General features: G+C 33.9%; 2 protein-coding genes across 2 annotated transcripts; both read right to left on the bottom strand.

Moving 5' to 3' along the window:
- Window positions 1-1689: 1689 nt before the first annotated feature.
- LOC118263547 (cytochrome P450 CYP12A2-like) lies at window positions 1690-13277 on the bottom strand. Its single transcript, XM_050705213.1, has 10 exons — window positions 12799-13277; window positions 10204-10319; window positions 8972-9105; window positions 6419-6528; window positions 5838-5954; window positions 4369-4647; window positions 3814-3961; window positions 3147-3359; window positions 2545-2716; window positions 1690-2069 (listed from the first exon to the last, which is right to left on the bottom strand). The coding sequence occupies exons 1-10, from the start codon at window positions 12858-12860 to the stop codon at window positions 1915-1917; spliced, it is 1506 nt and encodes a 501-aa protein (XP_050561170.1). The 5' UTR covers window positions 12861-13277; the 3' UTR covers window positions 1690-1914.
- Window positions 13278-13701: 424 nt separating this feature from the next.
- On the bottom strand, window positions 13702-23060 carry LOC118263659 (cytochrome P450 CYP12A2). The gene is made up of 10 exons (XM_050705212.1): window positions 22673-23060; window positions 19817-19935; window positions 18905-19038; window positions 17615-17739; window positions 17296-17412; window positions 16937-17215; window positions 16341-16488; window positions 15328-15534; window positions 14921-15092; window positions 13702-14596 (listed from the first exon to the last, which is right to left on the bottom strand). Exons 1-10 carry the CDS (start codon window positions 22738-22740, stop codon window positions 14439-14441), a joined length of 1527 nt encoding a protein of 508 aa, XP_050561169.1. The 5' UTR covers window positions 22741-23060; the 3' UTR covers window positions 13702-14438.
- Window positions 23061-23299: the final 239 nt, after the last annotated feature.

Below are 23299 nucleotides of genomic sequence, written 5' to 3'. Positions count from 1 at the left end.
TGACATTTATGCATAAACTATGAAAATGGTGAATAAACAATTGTCTGTATTTTTTTAAATCTATTGAAAATGTTGGAAAGTGCATAGAAATTCCTCAAATATTTATGCGTGCGTTCAGAAATAATGACAAATTATCAGCAGTTACGCGTGTGTTCAGAGATTTATTTTGTGTAAGTTAAAGTTTCTATTCACGTTTTCGAACAAACGATCGTCTTTCAATATAGTCTATTGGTGTGAATGACATTGACATTCGTATTGCGCGTTTTTAAAAATATGCAAAATTAAATGTATATTTTTCAATATTTCTGAGAGATTATCATAATATTTTTTCGAGTTTTAAAGACTAAGAAGATTTTTATTTGCTAATAAGTGTTTGTTAATCAAGGTAAGTTCACATCTTCATATTGATTTTTAGTAACTTTTGGTGACTACACAATACTACAATTTGGTATACATGGTTATGCAGAAAATGTATGAGAGATTAGAGATTATTAATTAAATTACTAAAATGATTAATTAAAAATAGGGGTTGGTGATAGAAGGGCAAAAACTTAGGGTTGTATGTATTTTTGAATATCGTATCATAAAAAAATAAATAAAAAAAATTTTGTCGAAAAAATGAAAAAAAAAATTTGAGGGGTGGACCACCCTTATTATTTAGGGGTGTGAAAAATAGATGTTAGCCGATTCTCAGACCTACTCAATATGCTTACCAAATTTCAGAGGAATCGGTCGAGCCGTTTCGGAGGAGTTTGGAGACTAACTTTGTGACACGAGAATTTTATATATAAGAAAATGTATGAGAGATTCAAATATATCATCAAACAGGTTCCTTATTGCCAGTGCCTGTTGAAGACTATTTTTTGCAAATATATTTTATGGACAATTCAGCAAGAGAAGTCGATCAGCGTTGCGCACACAACAACTCAGTAAAAAGATCCATTGTGATGAACAACTTCAAACATGTGTCCATCAACACAATGAATTAGTTGCATTATTCACAAATGCATTAGACCGCATGCCATCAGATAATCACAAAATTGTCATCAGAGCCGATAAGGCGCCTGCAGGACAGTGAAATTATTGAATCCTATGAAATAAACACTATTATGAAAATATATTTTGTTTTTTTTTTAATTAGTTAAGTCCTTAAAATAAAATAAATCCAAAATAAAGTAGAGCATCATTGCTACGCGAAAGCGGTACGAAGTCCGCTGGGTCAGCTAGCCAAAAGCCTACTACCTAAAGCTGCCGTGGAAGGCTGTTTAATGTCGAGGTTAAAAGTAGTTTTAATTTGAAATGATGTAAAGTATGGTGGCAGTATTTTGCGAGCGACATGGTGGTACAATTTGCTATACAATTGCCTGTATACATATTTATATTCTTGCAGATTCAGGGATTCAAATATATCATCAAACAGGTTCCTTATTGCCAGTGCCTGTTGAAGACTGTATAACAATTCAGCAAGAGAAGTCGATCAGCGTTGCGCACACAACAACTCAGTAAAGAGATCCATTGTGATGAACAACTTCAAACATTTTTCCTTCAACGCAATGAATTAGTTGCATTATTCACAAATGCATTAGACCGCATGCCATCAGATAATCACAAAATTGTCATCAGAGCCGATAAGGCGCCTGCAGGACAGTGAAATTATTGAATCCTATGAAATAAATACTATTATGAAAATATATTTTGTTTTTTTTTTTAATTAGTAAAGTCCTTAAAATAAAATAAATCCAAAATAAAGTAGAGCATCATTGCTACGCGAAAGCGGTACGAAGTCCGCTGGGTCAGCTAGTATTTCATATATTTTTATCAAAAACAACCATAATTATTATCATCCATAAAAATACATTAATTAAAATTAATATTATCTTAACTATAATAAAATTTATTCAAAAATTAGTTTATTCATTTAATGTCTTTGAATACAAAGTTGTAGGGTCCCTTGATGTAGTTGAGCGCTTCTTGCACGACTGTAGGCGGGGGTCCGAACCATTCCACTTGGAAGTTTTCTATTAATCGCGCCACAAATGTGTCCATTTCTAGTTCTGCTATGCGACGACCTGGTAAAGAAAAGTTAGAGTTCAAATATCAAATATCGTTTAACTATGATCCAACCCACATTGATCAAGCGTGGTGATTAAAGCTTAAATCTTCTCTGTGCGATAAGAGGCCTCTGTCAGCAGTGGTCACTTATAAATAAGCTGTTGATGTGTGTTAGCTATGATGCTTTCGGATTGATTTTAAAGTGAGACTACATATAATGCCTGGTGCAAAAATGTAGGCATAAAATAACCAGAATACACCCACTGTTGAAAGTGATTCATTTTGGAAACTACAGCATAATCAATAAGAGTCCCGTTGTGACTTGAAACTAGTTGAGCTTTTCTCAATTAATTAATGTGAGGAAGCCGTTAATTTCAATTTATTTCGTATATTTTACATAATAATTTGTGTATGATAGATCTTTTTTAAACTACTTGAAACCTTATCAAAATGATTTTTTCATGCAAGGAATACTTAACATTCATAACATACCTATGCAGCTTCGCGCTCCAAAACCGAAGGGTCCATAGGCGAATGGGTGAGCATTTCCATAGTGCAATGGATCATCCTTGTTGGTTAGCCACCTCTCTGGAATGTACTCTTTGGCGTTTGGGTAGTACTTGTCCATTAGGGACATCTCTCGATGAGCGAAGATGACGTCTACCTGAAATGTTAAGTTTTGTATGATCAGAAACATATAATTATTTTTAAGAGCTTGAAGAACAAAAGTGGAGTAAGTAAGAGACCTGTACCGTTAGTATGAGTTTGCTTTACATTTAAAGTATGTAATCGAAACGAGAGTGCGTTCGGCGCTCTGATTGGCCGGTTCGAATAAATCAGCTAATCAGAGCCCCGAACGCGCCACTGAGGATCGATTTTCAGGTTAAGTTTTAATGGTAATCCCTGATTCACCAACAACCCTTAAATTCCTACCCCCCAAAAGGTCGGCAACGCTCTTATAATGCCTCTGGTGTTTCGGGTGTCCATTGGCGGCGGAGTTTGCTTACCATCAGGTGATCCGTCTGTTCTTTTACTGGCTTATGCCGTAAAAATACTATTCTACCTCCATTGATACCATTAATAAATCTACTTACGCCTATAGGCACTTGATATCCCATTATATTGTACTCCTTTGTGGTTCTCCTAGCGTTTGCTGATACTACAGGCATAACTCTTAATGACTCCTTAACACAAGCTCTTAGGTACGATCTCTTTTCCACATTCGACGTCACTTCTTCTCTTAACTTTGCTTGCTTATCCGGGTTCTTCGCCAGAAGGTATAATGTTGCTGTTACCGTGTTTGCTGCCTAAAAGAATATATTATATTTTGTTAGCTACTTTTCTTTAATTAACACTTTAAACGCCGGTGACCGACGTTAGCGGAAGATTTGCCTTCAACAGTTTTCAATTGTCAAAAACTTAAGGATTCTTTATTGTAATTTGTTTATTTCATACCATAATTTGTTACTTTGCAGTTTTTAACTTTGTGTTATAATATTATTGAAAGAAATTGATAGTGTAATCGATTCTTCCGTTCAAATCTAATTTCTGAGTTAAGTTTATATTTCTAGAAAGCTTTATTTGTAATTTCAGTTATTTTTTGTTCAAAAGACAAAAAAAAATAAATGCCGTACTTAGAGACATTCAATAATTAGTTAAACTATCACTTAGTAACGATTTCGTTCTAAAAACAATAGCTATGGACTTGGTTAAGTAACCATTAAATGACTCTGAGTACGCTGCTAAGACATTTTTGCTTACTGTATCAACACCAGCAAATAACATGTCGCTGGCCATAATGTGAGCTACTTCTTCGTTTATTTCCAGCAGCTTCTCCAATACTCCCTTTTCATTGTCAGGCTTGGTCTTCAACTGTTCCTTTCCCTTCTTTATGAAGTATTTTGTTAAGCTGAAATTAGAAGAATTAGTTTTAATAGACTTTAAAATAAGAAAGACACAATCTCGCTGTTCAAGAACCACTAAAATTTAAATTAACCGTACTGTTCCTGTAGAAAAAAAAATTTAAAGACATTTCAGTAGGGTTCTCCGGTTCTCCAATGCCAAGTTTCGTTTAATCTTCGGCCGTAGGTTTTATTGATTTACTAATAGAATTACTTAAAATAACTTTTTATTTTAAATTTCATTATAAAATCTATTTATTTATCTTCATTTAATTCGTTCATTTGTGTTCACGAAAGTTAGCAATAAATAGAATTGTAGTATGCAATCTGCGAAAGGTTTTTTGTTCGTTCGTTGAATTAGAGTAGGCTGAAATGAACCAAACGAAAATTAGTTTTATAATGTCCTAAAACTTACTTCTCATGATGCTCATACAACTTCATAGCTTGTTTGAACGTCGGCGTTGAGTAATATCTCCATAAACTTGGCTTGAAGTCCAGCTCATTGGCTGTAGCAAAGAGATCGTGGACGCATTGGATCAGCTGCCACTCCGGCGAGTCTGCTGGAAGGTTCGGATCGAAGCAGTTCAGTCGGCAGCCAAGAGCCACCGTACCAATAGACTCCAAGGCCCATAAGTTCATCTCTTTATCGAAATCTTTTTTTATCATGTTGTTCTCATCACGGTTAGCTTTCATCCTGTAAGTGACAGAGATGCCTATATTAGTTACTTGTAAAATAGTTATATGGTAAGTATAAACTGCCGCACTCAGAGACATTTAATGTTACTTAAACTATTCTTTAGTAACGATTTTGTATTGAAAACAATTGCTAAGGACTGGGTAAAGTAATCATTAAATGACTCTGAGTACGGCGGTTAGTGTCATTATGGAACCGCTAATGAGTATATGATGAAATAGAGTAGGTTTGTACATAACAATCCAGAATGAATTAATTCGGATGACCGCCCAAAGTAATTTGATTCGTCAACCATTCAAACCCAAATGAGAATATAAGTGATAATTAAAAATGGTCGCTAAATACCCACTAAATGAAGCATCTTATTGTCTACCGGCTAAAAGGAACGAAATAAAAGACATCCTTTATTTCATCCGGGGAATTTAATTAATAAATAGAGAGAAGGGAAAAGGCATTTGTCTTTTGGCAGAAATGAATGCTTCTCATTATTCCGCCCAATCTCATCCTGATTGAACTCAATGATTAGATGAGTTTCGTGTTCCGTGGGAGGCTATGTATTGGATACGATATTAATAGTAGGGTTTTGGAAATAATACGCATATTATGACTTATTATGTTTGGTATCATAACATACAGGCATTTTTGTGTGAAAACTAATTTGTTTAGGCAGTTTTTAGCGTGTAAATTGTTCAACCGATTTTAATGAAACATGGTGTCAAAACAGATGTAATTGAACAACAGATCTGAGTGTTTTTGATGAAATTCATAAAAGCGAAGGTCTGGGCAAAATCCTGTAATATTTCTAAACGAGGTTATATTAATCAATAGATCTAATACCTCAGAATACCTGTAGTTGCAAGTATAAACATGGTTAAAAAATGAAGCAAATTGCATATTTCTATATGTTAGTAATTTTATGCACATTTGTTAAGTTATTTATATTGTCATCTAATGATATTACATAGTAGTGAGACACGTGTGTCTTTGTTGGTAACTTGAATTCCACTTATGTATGTTACAGAAATAGTTTTCAATATAGTAATTTAGATATGGTACTAGAATATGAATATGAATATATAGGATATTATAACTTGAAGAGAAAGAAAATTGAAGGTTATTTTAATTGAAAACAGATCCTATACAAACGGCAACTATATGAGCTGAGTTGATCATCATATTAAATACCTTACCTGACTATCATATCCTGAGCCACCTCATCAAGTACTTTGGTGTATAGCTTGATGGTCTTAGGCTGCAACATCACAGGATTGACTGTAGACCTGAACTCCTTCCATACATCGCCGTGACTGGAAAAAATATAAATTTTAATTGTAATAATTTGGCATTGTTGGTCGAGTTATATTGTCTTTGGCAAGACGCAACAGTAGTCGCTGTGAAAGACGTCATAGATTTGGTTTCAGGACTGAAAATAATACAATTTTTGGGTCTTTTATAATAAAAAAAAATGTGTAAAGGTCTAGCATATGGCAAAAGGGGGAGCCCTTTTTCACGGGACTTATCTATAACACAAATGGTAAAAAATAGGCGTACTTATATTGTTTAGCGGAATTACGTGCCGTTATGTGCACCTCTGTCTACCCCTTCGGGGATAAAAAGGTATAACGTTGGGTGTAAAGGTTTAACCTATTATTATTTATCAGTTCAGGTACAATGCTGAACTTCGTACCGACATCTGTGACCATTTTGAAATTGATGATTAGTTTCCATTTTTATTTAAATATTAAATTACTAATTATAACTATCAACTTACTCAGAAATAAGTCCTGTTACGTGTCCTCTATCTTTCTTGTAATCGTTTCTATAATATTCGAGCGAATGAAACCCGGGACGGTGCGGCAACCAGTTTTCACTTCGTAAAACCTGCAAAAAGGTTCAAAATGAAAGATGAAAGAAAATCAACAGCTAGACCTAGCCTGCAGGCTTCAATTAAAGTAGCTTTAGGTACTTATAATAAAAATACAGCGATAGTAGTTATTATAGCTATATTTTTATTTTTCTTTAATATTTGATCTTTATTCTATACATATAATGTACCTATGCTTGTGTATTATATAATTTTTAATTAATTTATTATTTATATTTTTATTTATATATTTCATTTTATTGTGTACCTGAATTCTCGGTCACTTATGTATCGTGGCGTAATAAACGGTTTCTTTCGTTCTAAACATTCTGAAACCATGCATTGTTCAGATTTTAATACTTAAAAAGGCTTTTCTGAGGACACTCGCGAGGTTACCTACTTGGCATCGTTGCTACGATACACAAGTCAGATTATCGAACCCGATGCGTCATTTTGGTTGAGATACATAATAAAAGTTAACAAATCAAATATGTAGATTAAGAATTTTGATTTTACAAAAAAATCCTTTTATTAAAAATATTTTTATTGTTATGTAGGTACTTGAATATTCAAAAGGACGCTGACGTCTATCTTTGATAAGAGTTATCTCATATGCAACGTTTTCAGATAAGGATAAGGATCACGTTCCTTTAAATCACACCTGTGTATATCATGTTTTCAGAATAATAGCGTTTTAAAATAAGTTTGTTTATACAATATACATCACGTATATCGTTTCAGACATTCATGCATGGGATATGTAGATCTATGCTATCGTAGCTAGGTGCGAAAAAAAGAGGGGAAATAATACACTCCTTTTTAGAAGAGTCGCATATAAAAGAGTTTTTTTAAAAGCCCTTGTAAAAAACTCCTTTATACGCTAAAAGATATAACAAGGATACTCGGTAGCAGATTGCCCAGCCATTGCATCAACCGTGCAGTTCAAGTTTGTAATAGGATGACGATCAGTAGGGAGATAATTAAAAAAGACATTGAGTTGTTCTCTGGCAATGGGCCAGAGAACAATTACATTTTCTTTTGAGAGGTGAAAATCATCTAATGTCTTCTCCTGCCTTGGGTGGGGCGAGAGGGAGTGTAGGACTCTTATTGACTAAAAACCACACCGTTCCTACTCCTGCTTTTCGAACTGGAGCCCCGGTAAACCCGCCAGGTAGTCCGCAGCACCGGGGCCCATTGATTACTTGGCATTGGGATGGGATTAAGTAAAATCTCTTGCAGTCATATTAATATGTATTGTGTAATATTACGTCAACAATGCATTTATAATGCGACTAGTAACTTAATGGGTCAGAAGTGGGTTAATAACATAATGTTGATAGGTAAATAATTTACTAAGCAATAATGTATACTGTAAAGTAGTTCCTTATTTACAAAACCTATTTTATACGATCTAGCGATGATTCGCTAGAAAATCTTTAAGAGAAAATCTAATAGAATAGTAGACAAACGACTGGGTCACATGATGGTAAGCGATCAGCGCCGCCCATGGACACCCGCAACACCAGAGGAGACACAGGTGTGTTGCCGGCCTTTTAAAAGGAATAGGTACGCTCTTTTCTTGAAAGTTTGAAGGTCGTATCGGTTCGGAAATGCCGGCGACGATTACATTATCGCATACAAAATAAAACTAGATTAATCCAATTTGATCGAGTAGTTCGGTAGTTATGCACGTATAAACATTAGCCGTGATTAATAAAATCGGTATTTAAGTATAAATAGAAGATATACCTTTAATACAAAATATACCTACAAATCGACTTTCTTTTATTAGTTATTATTATAAAACAAACAACAGATGTTTTGTGGTATTTCAAACGAATATATTATTTTGACGATGCTTTTTGTGTTACCTGTGTAAATTATAGTATTCAAGTTTTTGGTTCTAGTGATTTAATATAATTGCGGTACGCTACAAGTTTTTATATTGCATTTGGGTTTTTTGTTTCTCTAATTAGTTTCTTGCGTTATCTTCGTTTCTTATAGAGGTCATTGGACAAGTATAGGTAATCAACTTAAGATTGATAGATACATACTTAGAGTGGATTTAGACTTCACATTGAATGAAGTCATCTTGCAAATCCTACAACATGTCAATGACATTTTGTCAAATTTTGAGAAGTTATTCTACAATGTCTTCTTAAATGTAGATTAATTAATATTTTTTTATTATTTATTGAGTTCGGGGCAGAAAATAACATTTTAGGGCTAAATAAAATGTCATCAAAGTGTTTTAAGAAAAAGAAAGAAGACTACTCGTCGTGGCGGTCTTGCCCCTTAAAAAACCTTCCAACGCTCAAATTTCTAATTCCCAAAAGCCGGCAACGCACTTGTAACTCCTTGTTGTTGCTTTGTATTAGCGGTGCTGATTGCTTGCCATCAGGTGATCCGTCTGCTCGTTTACCGCCTTATCCAATAAGAAGAAAACAATTGTATACTTACAAGTTCCGCGCTGTCAGGGTCACTTAAGAAGAGCAGAGGTGGTTTCCCCAGCATGCTGTCCAGCCTTACAATTGGTCCATACGTTTCAAGCAGCCTCGATATAGTTTCAGGGTCTTTCATGTCACCAAAACTGCCTGTAATTGTTAATTATAGCATTAGTGAAATAGTCTTTTGTTTCGGTTTTTTTATATTAAATGGGTCGGCGTTGGGCCGCTATCTCGCCTGATGGTAAGTGATGATGTGGCCAACGACGGAGCACGTCTGCCCATAAGTAACCTATTCATTCGGGCTTTGAAGACACCCAGGTTGCTGTACAGGTACCCATCAGGAAACACAGACTCCGGCAAGGAGTTCCACTCCCTAGCAGTTCGCACAAGTAAGCTTGAAGCGAAGCGCTTCGTGCGAGTGGGTGGGATATCTACCATGAAGCGGTGACGCCTCGCCGATTGTCTTGTGGTTCGATGATGGAAAGGACTAGGAGGAATCAAGTTGTGCAATTCCCCCGCACACTCTCCGAAATGTATCCGGTAAAAAACGGAAAGGCTTGTACAAGCTGTTACATAATATGTGCACTATATAAAAGGCACTAATTGCAGGCTGCATATTGTTACGGAAGCTACGCTTTGGAACGACTGACAGACTATTATTTCTTTATTTGTTGATATTTCAAAAGTACTTATTTATGGTTTAATAGGAATAAATGATTTAAATTTTGACTTTTTTGATTGGGAATCATAGCTAAGCCCACTTGCTAGGTAGTAGTCGCGAATTTGTAGGTACCTACAAATCTAAATATAAGATACGCTCACGTGGAACTGTGGTAATTACTTATTAAGATAAAGGTTATCTATATAGTAACGGTTTAATCTAATTAATAAATATAATAACTTATTCATTTAGCATTCGTCTCAAACGATATAGTTAAAGAAAAGTGCAGAAATTAAACTAGGAAAATAACTAATAAAATCAACTGAAAAAATATAAATCTATAATATAAAAATAAGTCGGATTTTCCTTCCTGACGCTATAACTTCAGAACGCACGAACCGATTTCCACGGTTTTGCATTCGTTGGTAAGGTCTCGGGCTCCGTGAGGTTTATAGCAAAGAAAATTCAAGAGAAAAAGGGAAAATCATTGGTGGCGAAACGGAGTTCGCCTGGTTTGCTAGTCGTTAATAAAAGTTATGATTTCAGTGAATTTTCTCTTGTAGGTAGTTAAGTAAGGGTAGTACCTCCGGGAAGGAAATGGTGTATTTGTCCAATGATGGGCAACGATGACGGTCCTGGGATCGCGTTCCATGGTTTTAAGGTTTCTGTCTTCACCGCTGTACTGGCGACTGCTACAGTCCTGTAATTCAGTTTATTATAAACATTTAATAAAATCAACCATCATAAATAAATACAAGTGCACGTAAATGTGATAGTTTTACTTTAAATCTTTGTTGAAAAATTACTAATCCCAATAAACTCCGAGAATAATCTCTATTACGAGTAAGTATACAAATATCAATGCTGTTCGTTAGTCTCGCTAAAACTTGAGTACAACTAGGTCGGTTTGGCTAATTTTGGTCTTGAATTATTAGTGAAAGTTCAGGAAAGGTTTAAAGTTAGCCGGGCCAGCTTGTCAGTATATAATTTTCATTTTGATCCATTAACTAAAGTCTAGGTCGTTTATAGTACCGTACTTACATAAGTTCGAACTAAAAACCGGATTTGATGATTTATGTTTTGAATAGAAAACCTAATAAAAACCTAGCTAATGTTTAGTTTTGCATACACATTATCAAAACATCGTTGTAGTGTGTTCTTTTATTATTTAGTTAAACCAATATTTACGGTACAGTTTTGAGTGATCTTAATGATCAAATGATCACTCAATAGAGAAATGATTTTAATCGGTCAGAGACAATGTCCTGTGTTTACCACTTGACAGATAAATATAGTGTTTTAAGAGTAAGATAATATAATAATACTTATTAAGAAAACTATTACTTCGAGGCGAATATGGTTAATAAACGAAGTTCACATATATACGTAACTGGCGTACTCAGAGACATTTAATGATTACTTAAAGTATTACTAACGATTTTGTTCCGAAAAAAAAAATGCTAAGGACTGCTTTAAGTAACCATTAACTGACTTTAAGTACGACAGTAAAACACGTATTTGCCTAATATTGACGTAAAATATAAATAATACTTATTATTGTAAGTATAATATAAATACCTAATAAATACCAATGTATCTAAAATGACAAGCCTACGTTATGAAATCAGTTAAAGATCTTCATAATATTATATGTATATAGACATAATATTATATTATAGAATAACAAAACACTACATCTCTTAAAATCAAAACAATAACACTACACACAATATTTAGTACCTACCTGTTTTAGAGCGCTTATCCTATCCACCTGAGATGTGCTATGATACGTTGTTGTGGATGCGTTTGGCTTCCACCAATCATATTCATTGGTACAATTAGCTTAGCACTAGTGGAAACGGACTCAGCTAAGCTATTTTTTTATATGGAACGGTGCGTGCTATGAATGTTTGCATCTTCCTCGCACAACTACTTTACGGCGGTGCATCTTAGTAGTACATCTTACTAGCACAGCTACATAGCTTTAGTATTAGGGGAAACGGTCACATTGTTTCACGGCTTAGCTATTATATCTTCGCTTATATACATAGCACAACATCTCTGGTGTAAAAGCAGTAAGCACCCTTGATTTTTGATTGGCGCTAAATTAAATTGGCGATACATAAATTAGTATCGTGAGTGACCCGGTTGTGGCCACTTTAAGAATTTTGTTGACTTTGAGGCTTTCTTAACTTATAGTTTTTGTTATCACGAACATATTTCTTGTAAAAAGTCATTTAACATGTATTAATCTTGCCTAAGAAAACCCTTTTTTTAATGAACGTCCAGTAAAAAAAGAACTGTATAAAAAAAAAGTTTGTGCCATTTTTGGCCAGATTCTGTGCCAGTTCTGGCCATCAAAAAATACAAGAAAAAATTATCAAAATTTATAAATTAAATTGGACATTTTACAAACAATGGTTTTTATTTAGTTTGGAAAATATGAAATATTATTACTTCACTTGAATTTAACTTATAAATAAAGATACATTTGTATGACGTTGGTAAAAGTTGCAAAGTAAACTGACCTCCCCTTGGTATGAAGGCAATTTATTGCATCTCTGAAAATGAAAAATATGTGTTTGTTGATATGTAAAGCCAAGAAAAAATAATAAATAAATTACGATAAATGACTAGAAGTGGGGCGTTTATGTACAAAAGTTTTGGCCAGCCGTGTGGCCAAAGATGGAGAAATTCATAATTTTGTCTCCATTAGTGGCCACCTTCTAATAATCCCACTTCAGAAACATATGGCGACAAAATAACTTTAATTCCACTTAGACAATATATTCTTCATGTAGTATTAACATAAACATCCAAACAATAAGCAAAGATTAAAAAAATTAAAACCAAATCCTCACCCGCTCGCCTTAGCCTTTTTGTTAAGATCTTAACAATTTCACCCTCAACGAAAAAGAATGACTTGTTGCATCGAAGTGAAGTTTGACACATCAAAGCTGCCAACGGTATCAGTGTCTCCAATATTCAATATTTTAAATACTGTACATAACAGAGTAATTTATTTGTCCATGCCTTAGTTATAAATATTTGAAGGCCCAAGTGGCCACAAAGGGGTCGATGGCCACAACCGGGTCACTTGCCCTATCACAAATCACGCACCGGTCACAGACATTATATTTTTTTTTCGAAAAAAATAATAATAAAAATATGGCACCAACCTTATAACTTCCTTGTTAATAGATACCAACTGGAAGAGCGGCCTCAACTTCGTCGTCTGCATGTTTACGTTGTTGACCAAATAATAACACAATCACAAGCTGATATTATTATTTATTTAAACCGTTATCATATCACTTGTACAATAGGCACTTTTATACACTCACGATTCTATTATCTGTATCTCTGGCTAATAATAGTATGTGAATCAAAACATTTGTTTCGAATTTCGAACGCGTATTTTTTTTCTAATTTTTAAAATGGCGCGTAACTTTTTTTTTTTTCTATTTACTGTCACTTGACAGAACACCAAATTCGAAATTGGAATGTAACAATTATTTTTATTTTATAAATATTTTTTTTAAAAGCGTTATAGAGCGACGGCGTCTAGTTTAGTTCTGTTATTGTAACGTTATTAGTTTTTCGGTAAACCAGTTATTATGTATTGTGCGTTCTACCGAGACGTATTCGAACTACGAGTATTATGACCTTGATGTTATTTAACCGGCTTTAAACTCAATCGTTTTATAATATGTGAGTGTTACGTTTTTAGATAAGGAACCTTGTTGTATTGTAATAGGGTTCGTTATTGCTAGTTGGATTTGGTGTTTGTATTGTTACGTGTCTTCTGTAATTATGGTCACCTCTTTGGGTAGAACTAGTCGTTCGGTCATCATTCAATCTAGCCGTGATACGTAAATTAGTGTATTTTTGACATAGGTTTAGACAGGAACAAATTTGATGTTGTTTAATAAATAAATAAACGGAATTGTAAATAAATGATTTATTAAAAAAATAGGTACTTATAAATATCACAACGTTTTATTAACTAGTTAATTTACTTAACGGTTGTATATGGCATATATTTTATGTCGTTTAATAAATAAATAAATAAATAAACGGAATAGTAAATAAATGATTTATTAAAAACAGTAATAGGTACTTAATATCACAACGTTTTATTAACTAGTTATTTTTCTTAATGGTTGTAGTATTTCAATATCTTTTATATAATAGGTATGGATACGTTTATTTACAATTATACATACATTTACATATTATGTAGGTTAAACTAATACATACTCAGCTAATCACATTACAATGAAAAATATTTGATTATTTGCTCGTTTGCATTAATTTCAAAACATTATTACCCATTGATAATAATTACTACGTATATATACAATAACTTAAATTAAAATGTCACAACGTAGGTACATTCAGAAAGGATAATTTGGTATGCAGGTAAGAAAATAAAGAAAACAGACTATTGAATGGTTTCTGAGCCGACCAATGGTTACAAAAGATATGGCTTAGTTAAAAACTATATAATTTTGTGTAACAATAGCTTTTTTAAGATGGGGAGAAAATCATCCAGTGACTCTTCCCGCCTTGGGTGAGGCGAGAGGGAGTGTCAAAGTCTTACTGACTAAAAACCACCCTGTTCCTACTCCTGCTTTTCGAGCCGGAGTCCCCGTAACCCGCTAAGTAGTCCGCAGTGTAACAATAGCTACTGTTTCTGTAATGAGTTAATCTTTATATTCTTACGTGTATACTAAATAACTTGGTTGACTGTCCATTTTCATTATAATTTCATACATTCCATTAATGTTTACAAATTGAACATTAACATTTTATATTTTTACTTCTTAACATCGTTGAATATGAAGTTGAAAGGTCCCTTGATGTAATTAAGGGATTCTTGTTGTATCCTTGGAGGGGGGCCGAACCATTCTACTTGGAAGTTCTCGATCAGACGGGCTACAAAGATGTCCATCTCCAATTCCGCTATGCGACGACCTGAGAATAATGGTAATATAAGTATACTGGTGAAGATTTAGTTACACTGTCTTTGTTCTATGTTTAACTCGATAGATTGACCACAATTTGGTGATTGAGTCGACCATGTCGTCTTCTGAGCTATGGTCTTGGGTATTTGCGGTTTGGATATTCCAAAAAAAGATTCGAGAAATTTTCGAAAACCCAAAAAAAACCTAGTAAGTAATACTTTGTCCGACCCGGGAATCGAACCCGAGACCCCTTGCCCGGCAGTCGCACTTGCGACCACTCAACCAACAAAGCAGTTAAGATTTAAAACATAGAAATAATTTGTCCATTAGGTACCTATGCAGCTTCGGGCGCCGAAACCAAAGGGTTGATGGGTGAATGGGTGTGTGTTTCCATAGTGAAGAGGATCATCTTTGCTGGTTATCCACCTCTCTGGAATGTACTCCTTGGCCTTTGGGTAGAATTCTTCTAACAGCGACATGTCTCGGTGAGCGAACACTACCTCCATCTATGGGGACAAATAGGAACTATTTTCAAAACGATGTATAATATATACATTTCTTTTTTTTCACTGAATAGTTTTTTTTTAAATTAGTAATAGTTAATATTTTTAATAATTTAATTAATTAATATATGCAATAGAATGGAATAGCTATGTCTAAGTAAGGATTTGGAATCATTGAAGACCCACAGTTAGAAGGAGACAAAAATCCAAAGAAAAAAAGAGAAGTAAGATTACTTACATCTTTAGGTATCTTGTATCCCATCAAACTGTATTCCTTAGTAGTTTTTCGGATATTACCAGACACCACTGGCATAATTCTTAATGATTCTTTGACACATGCCCTGAGGTATCTACGGTCACCTGAGCGTAGTTCTTCTCTTAATTTATCTTGCTTCTCGGGATTTTTCGCCAGGAGGTAAAGTGTAGCTGTTACTGTGTTTGCAGCCTGGAAAATAAATTCTAGGATAAGTTTCTATAACTACTAGTGGTCGCCTAGTGGTCGAAATTCAACCATATGTATATTTATTTAATTTACAATACCACTTAACATACGTTCAAGGATAATTTTTATTTAACTCAAACTCAAACAAACTCTTTTATAAAACTCTTTTCATATGAGACGTGAGAATACCATCGCAATGTCTATCGATTTTGACGTTTTGTCAAATACGATCAGATACTATGCATGTGTGTGTAATGTTTTATTTATTGATTTAATGTACTTTATAAGCATTATTTTTGAAAAATATTAGCGTTCTGTACTTCTCCTACACATAAACTATAAGTGTACCAAATTGTATGCTCCTACGTCCGCGCAATTTTCGTAAAAAGCGGTCCAAAGTTTTTGCATCACGTATTAATATATAGATTAGAATGGTTATAGATTGTCAACATGCAACCATTGGACTGGCATAGTTAATAAAAGTTAAGTTTCTTCAATTATTATTAGAATGGTTATAGATTGCCAACATGCAACCATTGGACTGGCACAATCATTTAGCCTGGTTGTAAGGTCCTCTCCGTGAAAAGAAGAATCACGATTTTGGGACCACAAAACCTTCTTTTTCAAGCATTACAGAACAATTGAATTCCAAAAGTTTAGGTAAATGATTAAAATAATTACTAACTCTAAAATACAGCGATTTTATCTTTATATACATTGCTGACAAAGGATGAATAAACAGTTTTCTTATCATCACCGATTGAGATAACAGTTTAAGCCAAAACAATAATATTTGTTGTTGTAAGTACCGTATCTACGCCAGCGAATAACATGTCACTGGCCATGATGTGAGCTACTTCTTCATTGATCGCCAACAATTTCGCCAGTACACCATTCTCTCCTCCAGAATTGTTCTTTAGTTGCTCCTTTCCTTTCTTCAGGAAGTGTTTTGTTAAGCTGAAGATGAAGGCAATAATTTATTAACTACATTTGTTATGTCGTGACGAGGTTCAAGACGCCAGCTCCTAATGCATGAGGAGAAACCTACCAACGGTAAGTACCAATGTGACTTTTTCCGAGTTATGTGTACTTTCTAAGATTATTTAGTCACCACTGACAAACGGTGAAGGAAAACCTCGTGAGGAAACCTGAGCTTATAATTTCTAATTTTAAGTTTGAAATCACCAACCCACTTTGACCAAGTGTGGTGATTAATGCTCAAACTTTCTCCGTGCGAGAAGAGGCCTTTGGTCAGCAGTGGCCACTTATAGGCTGTTGATGTGTGTGTGATTTGTTATGATCCGTCAAAGAGTGATCATCATAGTTTATGCCCCTTTGAAGAGGAACTTTCTGTGTCTTAATGCTATAAGATGACGGCAAAAAAAACAGAAGAAGAGTAACTTACTTTTCATGATGCTCATACAACTTCATAGCTTTCTTATAGGTTGGTGTGGCGAAATATCTCCAAAGACTCGGCTTAAAGTCGAGATCATTAGCAGTAACAAAAAGATCGTGGACGCATTGGATCAGCTGCCACTCCGGAGAGTCTGCGGGGAGGTTCGGATCGAAGCAGTTCAGTCGGCAGCCAAGAGCCACAGTACCAATAGACTCCAAGGCCCATAAGTTCATTTCTTTATCAAAATCATTTTTAATCATGTTCTTTTCGTTGCGATTGGCTTTCATTCTGTGAAAAACAAATTTGAATTATTACTTAGTAGTTACTTGTGTTAGATATACATTTTTACTATTTGAATGGTTTCATACCTTCCGACCATATCCTGAGCTACTTCATCAAGTATTGCTGTATATTGCTTGATCATCTTAGGCTGCAACATCACAGGATTTACTGTTGACCTGAACTCCTTCCATACATCGCCGTGACTAGAAATAAGGTGAATTAAGTGAAAATATTTTCTATTTCTCAAAATGTACCTAGAAGTAACGTCACGTGGCGATTCAAATCGATATACCTTCGAAAGTATTTGTTTCCGTAAAAAAATAAAAGATTCGTGTCTAATATTTTAAAATAATCTACAAAACGGACATAAAAATAAAAAATAGTCATCTACCCTATTTAACTTACTCAGTTATAAGACCAGTGGTGTGAGCATTGTGATCCTTATTAAACTTTTTCTTGAATTCTTTTCTGTAGTACTCGAGTGATGCAAATCCAGGTCGAATCGGTAGCCAGTTTTCACTTCGTAATATCTGTAAAAAGTAGACGTGTAAAAACATGTTTGTTTTCTTTAATAAACTAGTTACATGAAACTAGTATTTAGTTTCGTTTGCAAATTCCACTATCGAAGGTGTTTTAACCAGTTTTTTGTTAAGTCACTGAGCATATTACTACCTATCTATGAAAATATGTACAATGATTAAATTTATCACATATTGAATCTATGTATTTGGCTATTTTTAGATGCTTACAAAGCATATAATTATCAGTACTAGTGGTCGCCTAGTGGTCGAAATTCAACCATATACCATTTAATTTACAATACCACTTAACATACGTTCAAGGATAATTTTTATTTAACTCAAACTCAAACAAACTCTTTTATAAAACTCTATTCATATGAGACGTGAGAATATCATCGCAATGTCTATCGATTTTGACGTTTTGTCAAATACGATCAGATACTATGCATGTGTGTGTAATGTTTTATTTATTGATTTAATGTACTTTATAAGCATTATTTTTGAAAAATATTAGCGTTCTGTACTTCTCCTACACATAAACTATAAGTGTACCAAATTTTATGCTCCTACGTCCACGCAATTTTCGTAAAAAGTGGTCCAAAGTTTTTGCATCACGAATTAATATATAGATTAGGTATCACCAGTCTAGTCGATGTTGTTGTGGTCTCAGTTATTTTTGTCACTTTTATTCATTGGTGATAAATTGTTCGATAAAGTACGCAATATTATTTGTCCTTAGCCACCTACTTCAATGTACGAGTGCTTCAAAGAGCCATCAGACCACCACAGATGGTTCCCAGTAGGGCTGATGCCTGATCCGGAGCTGCGGACTACCTAGCGGGGTTACCGGGGCTCCGGCTCGAAAAGCAAGAGTAGGAACGGGGTGGTTTTTAATCAGTAAGAGTCTGACACTCCCTCTCGCTTCGCCCAAGGCGGGAGAAGTCACTAGATGATTCTCCCCTCTTAGAAGAAACCTACTTCAATGTCAACGAAATCTAAAGCCTGGAGACGACCGAGTAAAGTATTTAAATATGTTATGGCCCCTTTCTTTCCGCGGGTAATAGAAGAGTCTTTAGGAGAGAAATAGCCGCTATAGATTCTGCTGTTGACGTTGATAATCGTCTGTAGAGAATAGTAGCCGTGATAATAATTTAAGTTAGAATTTATTACGTACATGTGCACAAGCTTCTGGGTCAAATAGTATTATCATGGGTGCCCTGCCCAATAGTGCATCGAGTCTTACGATTGGTCCATACTTTAGGAATAGTCTGTAAGTGGTGTCCACTACTTCAATGTTGTATAGTTGACCTGAAAGAAACGGTTTTATATGATTTAGTAATCGACGGAATAAGAATTCAGTTGTGAATTTAATATGTAATACAAATGGGAGCACTAAAACGATTTTAATTTTTTACGAGAATGAGAAAATATAAATTAGATTGTAATTAATTTATGAGTTATAATATTCGTAGGTAGAGCAAATTCTAGAAAAAAAGATCTATGCATAGAACAATACTTATGTATTTTAGCTTTTTAAAAAGAGCTGTCATGTATTTGAAAAGAAGATATAGTACGTGTTATGATATATTGAAGATATATGTGTCGCGGAACGCTGCTCATGTATATGAGCCTCCAGCATGGTTTAAAACAAGTCGAGTTCCTCGTCAAATAGTTACATGAGTAGCCCGAAAAACATAATATTTAATTTAGTATGTTTCACGAAAGTTATAATATTAAAAAGATAATATTTATGAACTACAGACAAACATCGGGTTTTCCATGTGTGAAAATTAATTGTAAACAAACAAATTCGGTTTTGGGTTTACACATCATATTTACATAATTATCGCTGTCTGAATAAATATAACAGATGCAAGACCAACTACAAATTCTAGATTTGATGATTTGAGAAGTAATGGAACATTCGAAATTGAAATTTTAAAAGAGAAAATGGTCAGAAGATTTTACCAATGATATTAACGTAAAAGAAAGATCGTGATAGGATAACGCTTCTAACAAGAAAATGAACGAATAAGAGATACTTACGCAGTCACAATAGAATAGATACAAAGTTACTGAAACTCACCTCCAGGTAAGAAATTGTGTAATTGCCCAATAACGGGCAAAGATGGAGGTCCAGGAATTTCCTTCCATGGTTTCAAGTTCGTGTCTGAATTGACTGCAGTACTTGCTACAGCTATTCTCCTGTAAACAATAATAAATGAAAGATAAACATTTGATCAAGTGCTTAGTACATATTATTGTTAATACACGTGTAAATGCACGTGTATGCGCATGCGACTGCACTGTTGGCGCAGTGGTTGGGAAACAGGCTGCAGCGGAATTGAGGGTTCAATTCCAGTAAGTACCAAACAATTATTTGCGTTCTTCTTAAATTGATAATACCAATATGAGTTTTAGTATATTTGCTAACACATTCGTTATACAGAAGAATGTCTTAATGTGGGTCCTCGTTTCTTAAAAAAGGAAAATAAAGGATAAATATTGGTTAGATAGATCCGATTTAGGAATTGAATGGGGGGGTGGTTGGTTCTTTCTTACATGTGGCTAATAAAATAATTAATGCAAATTGAGCAGACTCGAACGTGTCGAAATATGGGACGATGTAATATATAACAAAAATGACTGAAAGGATGACGGCGATTTTACAATTGAAAATAGCATAATATCTTGTTTAAGATCAAAGACTAGAAAGGATGACAAAAAGGTGCTATTTGCAGACTTGCAACTTTGTTCGTTATATGTTGCTATGTCAAAGTAATCATGGATTCAAATTAAACTATAAACAGGTACATTTGAAATATCAACAAATCTATACATATAATAAAATCGTAGAAAAGTGCTGTCTGTACATTGAAAATAAAAATAAAAAAAATAGCAGGGGTTATTGTTATGTCGATGTCGAACCCAAAAATGTAATTAACTTTTTTTTGTCTGTTTGTCTGTTTGTCTGTTTGTCTGTTTGTCTGTTTGTCTGTTTGTCTGTTCGTCTGTGCGCGCTAATCTCAGAAACGGCTGATCCGAGTTGGATGCGGTTTTCACGAATATATTGTGGGATGCTTAAATTTACATTTAGTGTTTGTTTCATGTCAATCGGTTCATAAATAAAAAAGTTATGTCAAATTAAAGAATCACGTCGAACATTCTATGCTTATACCATTAATCTAAGCAACTATTTGACGGATTTGGTTGAAATTTGGTACAGATATAGTTTAGAACCTTAGAAAGGACATAGATATATTTTTATTTCAAAAATCAAAAAATAAAAATAAGAAATAAATTATTTATAAATAATTCTATGTCGATCGTTACACGACTTCGGTTCATGTTATTGTTTTAATTCATCGAAAAAAAGTAAATAAATAGTAAAAAGGTATGAAAAAAATAATATCAATATAATAAAACATTTAGTACAAAGAAAATGCTCTAACGGAGTATAGATAATTCTATGTCGATCGTTACACGACTTCGGTTCATGTTATTGTTTTAATTCATCGAAAAAAAGTAAATAAATAGTAAAAAGGTATGAAAAAAATAATATCAATATAATTAAACTTTTAGTACAAAGAAAATGCCCGAAAGACAATCCAAGTTGTCTTTATCCTCGATAGATGGCGTTGGGATCGAAATAGATCGCGCTATGGTTTCGTTACATTCATTTGGTTGGATATCGGCCGAGCGCTTCGGTACTATCGTAGAAAAAGTGTATTATCAGTCGTATGATTATTTGTCTGTAGTGGTCCTGCTGTTTCGTATTAGAATATATAATTGGTTTCGTTGTATTTGTCAATTAATAAGTTTATTTGTTGGGTTTTCCTGGTTTTTTGGTTAAACTATTTAACGTAGGTTTAGTTTGATATCGATTATTAGTAGTTACTGTAGTTAGTTTTTTTAATAAAATTGTAAGTCAAATTTTTTTAATTAGATTAGATTTAATTCCTTTCTTTTAAATTATTTAGTTTAAGCTTGGTTATTATAGCATAGAGGATAGGTTGTAATATAGTTTCTTTTTTAATTGTTATAAATTCGTAATTCGTAGCTTTCTTTAGTTTTAAGTTAGTTTAAGTCCGTTTTTAAACTATTTTTTCAATGCCCTAAGTGAGTATACATCTATTAAATTCAAACGCAGAGCTCATTATGTTGATTTTTGAAGAGTTCCCTGGAATATCTTCCACATCTCATTTTTGAAGAGATCCCGCGAGATCGGGAACTATGTGGTTAAAACCAAAAATTTGCCGGAAGTCACTATTCCACGCGAACGAAGTCGCGGGCAAAAGCTAGTAAAGAAATAAATAATAGTCCGTCCGTCAGTGAAGCTAGGTGCTTCATAAGTAATGTCCTACATAAGTAATTTAAAAAATAATCCGTAGAGAATAGAGAAAAAGAAACTATAGAAAAAATATATACGTATATCTGACATGTTCCGTGATAAACGTATCTTAATTAATAAACTAATTAACAGTAATAAAAGTAATACAATTATCTAAATTAATATATTTATTGTAGACTGTTTGTTTATACAATTAACATACACAGCTCATATAGGAACGTCTATGTGACATTTTCTGACTTTCTAATTGATTTCATATTTATTTTCTTTCATGCAACAAAAAAAAGAAAGAATTATCGAATTTGGTGCAGCCGTTCATGAGTTATGAACGAAAACATAATTTCGACGATTGACATAACAATTGAGCATCATTTATCCGGTTGCTATACAGCTGATTATTACGTACATTGTTATTGACATTGAATTTGAATGAACGATTGAACTGAATGGATCCGGCTTGTATAAGATAAAGATAACTCCAAACAGTTCTCTAATAAAAACCGGTTTCATAGTCCTTAGATTTCCATTAATATCTAGATAAGAACAGGTCTGTCAGTAAAATTAAGTACAGAAATGGCAATCGCAACTAACCTGCTAATTTCCTTGTTGATAGAAACTAGTTTGAGCAACGCAAACGGCTTGACTCTAGTCGTCTGCATGTTTATACGTGTATAGTCACTCACTGAATGTATTTAAACACCGTATACCTTAGCTACGTTATCGCCGAATGTATAATATATCTACTTTAAAAGGCAAAGATATCACATGGCACCCACAGTATTGATTACACTCTGATAAACGTATTAGGCACGTGTTGTACAACAGAAACGTCAATTGCATCAATTTCTATCATACGTAATTGGAGATTGATGTCGGTTTTGATAGAAATAAATGCGCAATTTGTTTTTTTAAATGAAATTGAACGAAATATTGTTCTTCATTCACTAGAGCGACTAGAGGAACGAATGTAGACTAATCTACTATGCTATAAGCATCGCTTGTCAGTGTGTTTATAAACGCATTTGACCTTGTCGTTAAAATTAAACTAACAATCGACCACACACCCGCCTGTTAATTCAAATCAAGTCTTATTCTATTAGAGATAGAGTAGAGTTTTGAGTGCGGGAAATTTTGTTTCGTGTTTTGTATGAGAATTCGTGAATCTATTAGTTGTTGGTGTGATGTTATCAATGTGGAGATAGTTGGGAATAGTGTGAT

The sequence above is a fragment of the Spodoptera frugiperda genome, chromosome 27, assembly GCF_023101765.2.
Source record: "Spodoptera frugiperda isolate SF20-4 chromosome 27, AGI-APGP_CSIRO_Sfru_2.0, whole genome shotgun sequence".
In the NCBI taxonomy this organism is placed as follows: Eukaryota; Metazoa; Arthropoda; class Insecta; order Lepidoptera; family Noctuidae; genus Spodoptera; species Spodoptera frugiperda.
This window is presented reverse-complemented; position numbering and strand designations above follow the sequence as displayed.